Source organism: Nerophis lumbriciformis, linkage group LG39 (assembly GCF_033978685.3).
Source record: "Nerophis lumbriciformis linkage group LG39, RoL_Nlum_v2.1, whole genome shotgun sequence".
Taxonomy (NCBI): domain Eukaryota; kingdom Metazoa; phylum Chordata; class Actinopteri; order Syngnathiformes; family Syngnathidae; genus Nerophis; species Nerophis lumbriciformis.
In genome coordinates this window covers 14,051,059-14,062,500 of record NC_084586.2, presented here as the reverse complement: position 1 = coordinate 14,062,500, position 11,442 = coordinate 14,051,059, and the positions used below count along the sequence as shown (strand labels likewise).

Below are 11,442 nucleotides of genomic sequence, written 5' to 3'. Positions count from 1 at the left end.
CCCACCTCAACCTCCTCATGCTCTCTCAGGGAGAGCATGTCCCAAATTCCAAGCTGCTGTTTTGAGGCATGTTAAAAAAAAAAGAATGCACTTTGTGACTTCAATAATAAATATGGCAGTGCCATGTTGGCATTTTTTTCCATAACTTGAGTTGATTTATTTTGGAAAACCTTGTTACATTGTTTAATGCATCCAGCGGGGCATCACAACAAAATTAGGCATAATAATGTGTTAATTCCACGACTGTATATATCGGTATCGGTCGATATCGGAATCGGTAATTAAGAGTTGGACAATATCGGAATATTGGATATCGGCAAAAAAGGCATTATCGGACAACTCTAATTCTCTTGTTATGTTTGTTTGATATATTTGAATCTAAAAAACAAATGTGTTATTAGTAATCAGTATTAACATATATTTGTTCTTATATTGGCAGCACGGTGGAAATCTGCCTCACAATACGAAGGTCCAGAGCTCAATCCCGGGCTCGGGATCTTTCTGTGTGGAGTTTGCATGTTCTCCCCGTGACTGCGTGGGTTCCCTCCGGGTACTCCGGCTTCCTCCCACCTCCAAAAACATGCACCTGGGGATAAGTTGATTGGCAACCCTAAATTGGCCCTAGTGTGTGAATGTGAGTGTGAATGTTGTCTGTCTATCTGTGTTGGCCCTGCGATGAGGTGGCGACTTGTCCAGGGTGTACCCTGCCTTCCGCCCGAATGCAGCTGAGATAGGCTCCAGCGACCCCCCGCGACCCCGAAAGGGACAAGCGGTAGAAAATGGATGGATGGATGGATGTTCTTATATTGTATTGTTTTGTTGCTGCTCATTGTATAATGTAACAGAGGCTGCAATTTGTCTCTCTAGAGACCCCTTCTTTAAGTGACTTTATATTTATTAGACACAACAGACAACAGATCGAGCATCTTTTTCTGGTGTTATTGGAGACTGTACTCGTGTTTGGAGACCCATTGCTTCTGTTGCTCCATGTACGCGACAAACAGCGAGAACTGCAGCGAGCCTCTATCCTCCCAAAACACTCACTGATGTCACACTTTCTTCTCGCTACTGCTCCAACTGCACTTTCTTTCCTTAGTGTTTGCACATTTTTAGATCACTCCGGGTAAATGTTGGATGTATTAAAGTAAGTTCACATCGTAGACAGGCTGACTCCACTCCAGACAATCACGTGCGTCTTGCTTATGTCATCACAACATCCTGTTACGGCAGTGCGCTTTCCACGACCAAAGTCTAATCTAATCTTTTTATGTGAAAGACCAACACAATAGTGAAGTAGGAAGATTTTTTTTTAATTCAAACCTAAAAAAAACCCTTCCAGTCACCAGGCAACTGGTTGCACTCAGAGAGTAAAGAGGTCTCAATATTTTTTTTACATAATATATTATATTACATTATTTTAAATGGCCCATTAAATCCCAATAAAATAAATTTACAACATGTTTAAAACATGACAATTTCAAACAATGTGGGAAATTTGAAGCCACTGTACATATGCAGTAGTGTATCAGCATAGTGCTATAGGTCAGGGGTCCCCAACCTTTTTTCCACCAGGGACCGGTTTAATGTATGCATTATTTTCACGGACCGGCTTTCCACGTGTGGCAGAAAAAAACAGCAAAAAAATGAGCATGAAAAATCAACTCACTATAATGCTGAAGTAGTGGGAGCCCTGTGTGTGTTTATTTGCGAAGGGATGGTCCCCGGTACGTTGATGGCATATACTATATACCAGTGTTTCTTAACCGTAGGGCCGCGAGCGCCCCCTAGAATGTAATATGTGTTTTTCAGCTGTGGTTCGTATAGGCCGCAGCGGTACTTAGTTGTAATACACTTTCCCACCACGTGTGGCAGTAATGACTATATAAAACAAACAGAAAAAGTATGGCGCTAATGTCATAGAGAATTTTTTTAAGCGCAAACAATATGACTAAAGTGGTGCAGCTGTATTTTCATTTGCACTTTAATTTTATTGACAGTTTAGTTAAGAAACATATTATTTAGTAATTTATTTTAGCACAACATAATACATGTACATTTATTTTTTCTAATCAGCCTGACCTAAGTCTAAGGTTTATTTGTTAAATTAATAATATAATCTTTGTGATTAACACATGCTTTTATATCATTTTACAAGGTATTCAACTGTAAGTAGGATAGATATTTAATTGTATTGAATATGATTAAAAAAAACAAGAGGAAGATTACTAATTCAGTGTTAATCAAATCAAATCAAATCAACTTTATTTATAAAGTTAATATTGGAGTGGTTCCAGGTCCCTCTATAGTGGAAAAGTTGGGTCCTGAGGTCAAACAGATTAGGAACCCCCGCTATATACAATTACCCTGCAAATGGAAATCAGCCTTTGGCTACAATCTGGCACATTAACATTTTATATGTTCATTAATGTGCTTTAATGTTATATGGCGACTTCCTATCAGGAGTTGTAATATACATCTATTAACAAGTTATTGGTGTGTTTAGGGGGACAGGCCAAAGTTAAGTTGGAGAAAATGTTTCTGTGCGGCCCGGTAGCAAATGCGTCACGGACCGGTACCGGTCCCCGGACCGGTGGTTGGGGACCACTGCTATAGGTGACAAACTGCACCATTGGGAATGTTAACAGCTTTCTTGCACTTGCCTGTATGAGCGCCCCTGTCTCCTCGCTGAGCTTGTCGTCGTGTTTGAACTCCACCGTGACCGCCTTGTCACAGTCCAGTCCCGCCAGCTCCACGTCCGTGGTGTTGCTCATGAAGAACGAGCCAAAGAAATCGGTCGCTCGGATACCTTGGAAGTGTGCATGAAAGAACAGAGTTGTTGCAAGTCTCACAGTCTTCCTCTGATGTGGAAGTTAGACACTCACCTGTGCTGGTCCGAACCCTCATGACAGCGTCGAAGCCAATCGGCTTCTGTACGTCTCGTCTGAGGTCGTTCAGGAACCTCTCCTGGTCCGTCTGAGCCTAGGACCAAGAAAGCCAAACAAAATGCTTTCAGGTTTGATATCTACATTTCAGGAGCCGCGACGAGAAGTCCATCCCACCTGGAAGTAGGTGTACTTGTAGACGGAGCCTCCTGTGGAGACAGGAACCACACCTAACGTGGCCACATCCACGTATTGGTTGGGGAAGAGGAAGAGGTCCACGCAGCAGCCTTGAGCAACGCACTCCTTGGCCAGCGTGTTGTAGAAAGTAGCTTGAGGCTGAAACAGAGACTGAAATGGACAGGAAACGTCCATCAAGCACGCAAGGTTCTCCACAGAAGACCTCTAAATCAAATCCAAGTTCATTCTTGTGATTCACCTTTTCTTTATCAGTGCCAATCAGCTTCTTGTCCTCTCTATTCTTGAGTTTTCCAAGAGCCTCAGCGATGGGCAACGAGGTGTGGAACACAAACAGCTTCCCTGCGCAGTCTGCGGCCTGAGGAACACATTGTGCTATAGATTGTACAGCTGCAGAGCCCTAAGATCTATCCTTGCTTCAAAATGTGGTATTTCCTCTGTAGGTTACCTTGAGCGCCTCTAGTCCGGCCTGTATAACAGGTCCAAAGACTGTCTCGGTCTCTCTGGTGTCCGCAAACATCTCTGGGATGTGGTCCAGCAAACTGGGGAACACAAAAGTGCACGTTTGACCAAACTGGAACTTTTGGTTGGTAGAAAAAAGATGCCGACCTTTCAATGACCAGGCGGCTCTCGTTGATGTTGACCAGGAAACCGTCCAGTAGGGGCACAAACATATCCGACACGTCCGACACCACCAGCATCTGTGGTTGGGCCAGGCTAGATTTGACGTTGTAGAAGTGCAGGACCTTGTTGTACGTGACAAAGCCCACTCGCACCACCGAGTCCGCTTCCGGGTTTTCTCTGAAAGACGACACAAGCGAATCGCCTAAGCATCCAAACATGCGTTTCCCCCCCGTATTATTCACATTACCACATTCAAATTTGCTTCTAACTTCACATTTTCCTGTTCCCCCCTTCAGGCTTCTGTACCTGGGCAGGTGGTCCAGTAGCGTCTTAAGTTCCTGACAGACGATGCTGACCATGCCGCTCTTCACGGCGTTGTAGGACACGTCGATAAAGAAGATGTAGGCTGGAGGCTGAGGAATCTTGTTGTTCTAATAAAGAGAGCAGCATAAGTCAACAATCATAGGGCGCCACGATTATGGCCAAAAAAATAATCCACAATTATTTTGATTGATCAAAAGTATTCATTAATTTGAAAACACGAGTATCTATTCTACCACCAATATTTAACTTTAAATATAATTTAAAAGAACAACTGGTTTGAAATTAGTAATAAATTAAATACTAATAAATTAGTATTTATCGTTTTTAATCATATTTATTTTTATATTGGTTTTATATTTATTAATGTTTTGTTTTTATTCAGTCATTGGTGGAGCTAAAGATAATATTTGAATATTGTTTTTAATATTGTTGTGCAGCACTTTGGAAACATTTTTGTTGTTTAAATTTGCTATATAAATAGTGGATTGGATTAGTAACGAATAAACAACAGGTAAACACAAAATAATTATAGCAACAACAATAATCTTAAATAACAATAAAAATATGAAAAGAACAAATTCAGTTTTTCCACTTTAATGTTTTTGAATTGTCAGCTTTGTGTGTCATTAAATGTTAGTTAATTAAATGCAAAATTCCTCACATTTATTGGTGCAATACCTCTTTGGGCAATGTTGACCAGTATTTTAAGTCAAAGCATAATAATTGTGTAAATGTATCCAAAAGTGCACTAGGAACATTATGCTTGTGTGTGGTATTTTTTTTTTAACTTTTATTTTGTAAGTGCAACAAGACCGGCTGTCGCGCACAGCGCTGTTATTGTGAAGGGGCGGTGGGGGAAGTGTGCTGATGTTCTAAGCTTGACGAGTGTGGAGACGACTTGAGGCTGGTTTAAACAAAAAGAGAAGAAAGACAGCCTCTAATCTGCTGTCCCGTTTGTACATTGATGTTACATCGATGATGTCGTTCACAACACCACAAGCAGATGGATGTGTTGCGGGTGTATGGATTGTTCTTGCCAGCTTTAGCTTAATAAACTTAGTCACTGTTTTGAGGGGCCGTCTCGACATTGTTTATTTCAGCACGAGGCGGTGGAGTGTCAGACCTGTCATGTTCCTTCTCCTCCCAATGACAACATTTCACTTAATTTATGTCAATTTCCAAGAAATTCTGCATTTGAAAGCAATTCAGCAGATTCTGTTTTATTGGCCAATTCTGTGACTCCGTCCGTGGTTACGTCAACATGGAAATCATATGCCTTACTTTTTTTTGTTGAGTTCAGTGATAACATACCATACCAATTTTATTTATAAAGCCCTTTAAAAACAACCACAGTTGAAGAACAAAGGGCTGTACACCACAAAGAAATACAGGCAAAAAAAACAAACATTTAAACTAGAAGTAAAATACACATTGAAAAAGCAAATACAAATGATCCTAAGAGCAATTTGTTTATCAGTGATTATTGATTAGGCATACTAGTGCTTTGTCAAATAAAAAGTAGCAACCTTGGTTAGATCCCAAACTTCTAGTAGACATTCTCTTTTTTTTACTAATTCGCTCCTTATTTATTTTAAGCTCATGAATTTGCATGAACGTTGCGTGGCCCATTCATTTTTTTTCGCGATTATAATGTTTTTATGATCGTGAAAGGCCAAAATGTACATCATGATTTAAATCAGAGTAAAAGTCCAGCCCTAGTCCATCAGCAGTCCGATAATATCGGACTGCTGATGTTATCGGCCGATAAATGCTTTAAAATGTAATATCGGTATTTATCGGTATCGGTTTCAAAAAGTAAAATGTATGACTTTTTAAAACGCCGCTGTGTACACGGACGTAGGGAGAAGTACAGAGCGCCAATAAACCTTAAAGGCACTTCCTTTGTGTGCCGGCCCAATCACGTAATATCTACGGCTTTTCACACGCACAAGTGAATGCAAGCATACTTGGTCAACAGCCATACAGGTCACACTGAGGGTGGCCGTATAAACAACTTTAACACTGTTACAAATATGCGCCACACTGTGAACCCACACCAAACAAGAATGACAAACACATTTCGGGAGAACATCCGCACCGCAACACAACATAAACACAACAGAACAAATACCCAGAACTCCTTGCAGCACTAACTCTTCCAGGACACTACAATATACACCCCACCTAAACCCCGCTCCCCCCCCAACCGCGCCCACCTCAACCTCCTCATGCTCTCTCAGGGAGAGCATGACCCAAATTCCAAGCTGCTGTTTTGAGGCATGTTAAAAAAAATAATGCTCTTTGTGATTTCAATAATATATATGGCAGTGCCATGTTGGCATTTTTTTCCATAACTTGAGTTGATTTATTTTGGAAAACCTTGTTACATTGTTTAATGCATCCAGCGAGGCATCACAACAAAATTAGGCATAATGTGTTAATTCCAGGACTGTATATATCGGTATCGGTAATTAAGAGTTGGACAATATCGTAATATTGGATATCAGCAAAAAAAGCCATTATCGGACATCTCTACTCTCCAACTTACTTTACAGTAGTCGACAGTGGCCTGGAACTCGTAGCTACCCAGCGAGAGCTCCGGTCTGTCGTAGTAGTCCATTCTCTTCCCAGTCTGGTCCAGATGCTGGAAATAGTGCGGAGGAACTGGACACATAAAACAATATTAATAAGTTGCACAAAAAAAAAAAACTGTATTCATTGCTCATTAAAAAGGACTCAAACACACCTTCTGTGACACAAGTGCAAAACCCACACTGGAAGCGACGCCCTCCTTCGATGAATTGCATGTACGGACACATGTAGGCTTTGCAGCGGTTGCAACGGATTGGACCGCCTTCTCCATGGTCCACTAAGAACGGGGGCGCCTGATAACATAAAATGTATTTGGATTACAGCGCCACCTTGATTTACCGACCCCTTCTACTTGCAAACTTTTCGGTTTATGAATTTTTAGATGGGCGAACCATGTCTCAGTGTGAAAAACACTTTCATTAATTTGTTTATATTGTGTCCCGCTGCAGGCAAAAAGCAGGGCACAACTTTTTTGGGGAGGCAGCGCCCTTCACGTCAGTACGCACACTACTAGTCACTTCTCAGCACTTCAGTGTGTCTGCCTTTTCTGTGTTTTTTCCGCCTATTGCCAAGTTTTGTCCATTTTGCTAACTCAATACGAGTCCCAAAAAAGACAACAGTTCACACTATTTTCAAGGAGCACATTAATGGCGCTCAGAAGTATAGAAGAATCGAAAAAAGCAAGCTTCGTACCACAGCGAGTTTTAATTGTGATGAGACCGGACTTTTCTGTAAAAAGATGCCAAAGCACACCTTTTTCCCAACAGAGGAGAAGAACCACCTCTCGTTCAGCAGCGCCTCTTTCAAAGCACAACATTCCACTGTGTTTTAAACCAGAGGTGTCCAAAGTACTAGTTGTTGGCCGACTACAAATTGTCCAAAGAAACCCCGTCTGTGAAAATTAAGAAAATTAAATGTATCATGTTTATATGTGCATGGCATGAACGTTTTTTCCCACTCCAGACTAGGCCCCCTTAGGGGCCCATTCTAGATTGTATTTTTTTTACTAATCTTCTTCCCCAGCGTTTTACCTTTTTCCCCACCTTTTTACGGGGTGCCTCGTGGCGACCCATCAGCGTTCCTGTTCTGTAACCCTGTACACTGTTTGTCTGTCTAATCTTGAACGGGTTTGTGCTGAAAACATAGTTTCGTTGTACTTGTGCAATGAAAATAAAGTCCTATCCTATCCTAACAAGTTAGGACACCCCTGTTTTGGACACTGTATTTAAAGGGGAACATTATCACCAGACCTATGTAAGCGTCAATATATACCTTGATGTTGCAGAAAAAAGACCATATATTTTTTTAACCGATTTCCGAACTCTAAATGGGTGAATTTTGGCGAATTAAACGCCTTTCTATTATTCGCTCTCGGAGCGATGACGTCACATCGGGAAGCAATCCGCCATTTTCTCAAACACCGAGTCAAATCAGCTCTGTTATTTTCCGTTTTTTCGACTGTTTTCCGTAACTTGGAGACATCATGCCTCGTCGGTGTGTTGTCAGAGGGTGTAACAACACGAACAGGGACGGATTCAAGTTGCACCAGTGGCCCAAAGATGCGAAAGTGGCAAGAAATTGGACGTTTGTTCCGCACACTTTACCGACGAAAGCTATGCTACGACAGAGATGGCAAGAATGTGTGGATATCCTGCGACACTCAAAGCAGATGCATTTCCAATGATAAAGTCAAAGAAATCTGCCGCCAGACCCCCATTGAATCTGCCGGAGTGTGTGAGCAATTCAGGGACAAAGGACCTCGGTAGCACGGGAAGCAATGGCGGCAGTTTGTTCCCACAGACGAGCGAGCTACACCCATACCTGCCAACTTTTGAAATCAGAAAAACCTAGTAGCCAGGGTCCAGGGGCCGCAGGCCCCGGTAGGTCCAGGACAAAGTCCTGGTGGGGGGTTCAGGTTCGCCCCCCGACGCAAAATGATTATTAGCATTCAGACAGGTTAAAATGTTGCTAAAACCATCACTTTTCTATCAGTCACAGTGACTTTTCAAAACAAAAATATTACAGCAAAAATCATATGGGTTGATTGACATGTTTATTCTGTAAGCTAACTTCAATAGTTTGAAATTATTTTGACAGTTAATGCCAGTTATCCTGTCAACCTTTCACAAGACTTCAATTGGTTAATTGAAAGTTTAAACAGTATAAACACTTTTTACAGTAAACAAATGGTAAAACAGTACTAAACAATTCCATTAAAAAAAAATTGGTGTCATTATTAACTTTCTGTCCAAGCTTGTATAATCTACTGCCTTGTTCAATTGTAAAAAATATTCTGTGCCTAAAATTCACATTTCTATCACAATTATCATACTGTAAACATGGTAAGCTAACTTCATTAAAATTAATAGTCCTGTCAATAGCATGGAATTACAATTCAAATGTAGTTTTTTTGTAAGCCTTTCAAAAGAATTCAAAATATGAAAAATTAATGAAAATTAATTTAAGCCATCAGAAACTTGAAAAGTGGCACATAACATCTCTAATGTAATCATTTTAACTTTTCAACAGAAATAGCACTGCAAAAATATTAAGGACATACTTCTGTATTTTGGTAGTTATGCTGTCAACATTTAACAAGATTTCTTCAACTTGGACTTGAAAGCATAAATAGTATAAACACTTTTAACAGTATAACAGTACTAAACAATTCCAATAGATAACATTGGTGTCATTACCTTTTTGTGGCTAAAATCCGAAAAACGTTGAAAGTTTTCCACTTGTATCGCTAGCAACGGCATTAGACTTGTGTTTTTTTGTCCCAACGTGGTCTTTTACATCGCTAATTCCTCCGTGTCCGATCGAAAAATCTTGTCGGCACAAGGTGCAATTCGCGTAGTTTTCACCCTTTTTGGAACGGATAATTATTCCCGGATAGGCTTTTGAATATTCTTCACGGAATGAATGCAGTTTTCTTTTCGGTTTAAGACTCGTTTGTGATTTTTCTCCGGCTGATTCCATGATCGTTCGCTCGTTTGGAAACAATGGCAACAGGTGCCTCGTGCTTGGCAGCGGTGCTATAAATAGCCTCGCGCATGGCATTCGGAATGGCTCAATAGGAAGTTACGGGAAGCAGTGTCGATTGTCATTGTTGTTACGCGATTTCGTGAATAAAACTTTTAAAAATATATATTTTTTTAATGATTGAAAAACCGTATTTTTTATCACCTTTATCAGAATAGGTTGATGAAAACCGTACTAATTACGGGAAAACCGGAGTAGTTGGCAGGTATGTAAACCCCCTGGATGTCTTGGCTCACACCGTCCCTTATGCCACCGAAGATGATCAAGAGAAGAATATCGACCCTAGCTTCCCTGGCCTACTGACATCAACTCCAAAACCGGACAGATCAGCTTTCAGGAAAAGAGAGCGAATGAGTGTATGTCTACAGAATATATTAATTGATGAAAATTGGGCTGTCTGCACTCTCAAAGTGCATGTTGTTGCCAAATGTATTTCATATGTTGTAAACCTAGTTCATAGTTGTTAGTTTCCTTTAATGCCAAACAAACACATACCAATCGTTGGTTAGAAGGCGATTGCCGAATTCGTCCTCGCTTTCTCCCGTGTCGCTGGCTGTCGAGTCGTTTTCGTCGTTTTCGCTTGCATACGGTTCAAACCGATATGGCTCAATAGCTTCAGTTTCTTCTTCAATTTCGTTTTCGCTACCTGCCTCCACACTACAACCATCCAATACATGCGTAATCTGTTGAATCGCTTAAGCCGCTGAAATCCGAGTCTGAATCCGAGCTAATGTCGCTATAGCTTGCTGTTCTATGCGCCATGTTTGTTTGTGTTGGCATCACTATGTGACGTCACAGGAAAATGGACGGGTGTATATAACGATGGTTAAAATCAGGCACTTTGAAGCTTTTTTTAGGGATATTGCGTGATGGGTAAAATTTTGAAAAAAACTTCGAAAAATAAAATAAGCCACTGGGAACTGATTTTTAATGGTTTTAACCCTTCTGAAATTGTAATAATGTTCCCCTTTAACTAGAAAAGGTAGATAGAAGCATCTCTAAAAACATGGACAGAGGAAAGGCTCACCTCATCTGGCGGCAGCACGGCGAGAGGCTTGATGACAGCCGCCATCGGCACCTGAGACTGCTTAGCCATGTCTGCGGTGCACGGCATGTTGTAGGCCGTACAGCGGAAGAACCTGGGGCTGGCGTTCCCTATACGCAAAGGACATCGTGGATAAGGTGACCCCCTCTTCTACTGAGAGCCCAACGGACGTCTCAAGGACTCACCTTGGTCTTGGACTTGAAAGTTGGTGGTGACGAGCGGTGGGGCTTGTCCCCTTACCCCCGTGGTGAAAGGCTCTGTGCTCTTGGCCTTGTCGTCCTCTATGACTTGGATCTACAAGAGAAGAAAAGAGGGACCAACACACCATAAATGTTTGCAGTTTGAATGATCCACACAGGTATTTTTTTTTTTTTTTTAGCAAACACACAAACAGTGACACCATGAGTCCCTCCAGGCATGCAGACTAACATGCAGCGAATGGAGAGTGGGTGCGGGAAGGTGAAGTCTGACTGACAGACCCTGAAAAAGTCAAATCTATGACAACCGGGAAGGGAGACCTCAATATACCAAAACAAGACCGGGGGCAGGGGAGAGGTGGTGGGTTGGTGGTTGTGTTTGGAAAAGCCAGCACAGACAACAGCATGGAGACACACAGGAAAACTTACTGGGCTGGGAATAGCGTCTGGATCTATTCTATGTCTTGATTTCTGCACGGCCGGCATGTCAGACGCTTGCTTTACATTCAAAAGTTTGTCCAGCAATGTTGTGCAAAACAGG

The 11,442-nt window shown here is 41.5% G+C and overlaps 1 protein-coding gene across 5 annotated transcripts in view; it reads right to left on the bottom strand.

Annotated features, from left to right (window-relative positions):
• sec24c (SEC24 homolog C, COPII coat complex component) overlaps positions 1-11,442 on the bottom strand; it is a 52,539-nt gene that overhangs the window by 11,380 nt on the left and 29,717 nt on the right. For 3 of the 5 annotated variants that reach the window (XM_061932032.1, XM_061932033.1, XM_061932035.1), the window contains 12 exons: positions 11,331-11,399; positions 10,890-10,998; positions 10,687-10,814; positions 6,772-6,910; positions 6,574-6,689; positions 4,008-4,132; positions 3,687-3,878; positions 3,526-3,619; positions 3,319-3,435; positions 3,060-3,230; positions 2,883-2,979; positions 2,661-2,806 (listed from right to left, as the gene is read on the bottom strand). In XM_061932032.1, coding sequence (XP_061788016.1) covers positions 2,661-2,806; positions 2,883-2,979; positions 3,060-3,230; positions 3,319-3,435; positions 3,526-3,619; positions 3,687-3,878; positions 4,008-4,132; positions 6,574-6,689; positions 6,772-6,910; positions 10,687-10,814; positions 10,890-10,998; positions 11,331-11,399 — 1,503 coding nt within the window. The remainder of the gene's footprint in view (positions 1-2,660; positions 2,807-2,882; positions 2,980-3,059; positions 3,231-3,318; positions 3,436-3,525; positions 3,620-3,686; positions 3,879-4,007; positions 4,133-6,573; positions 6,690-6,771; positions 6,911-10,686; positions 10,815-10,889; positions 10,999-11,330; positions 11,400-11,442) is intronic. The other 2 variants (XM_061932034.1, XM_061932036.1) reach the window with 1 other exon arrangement.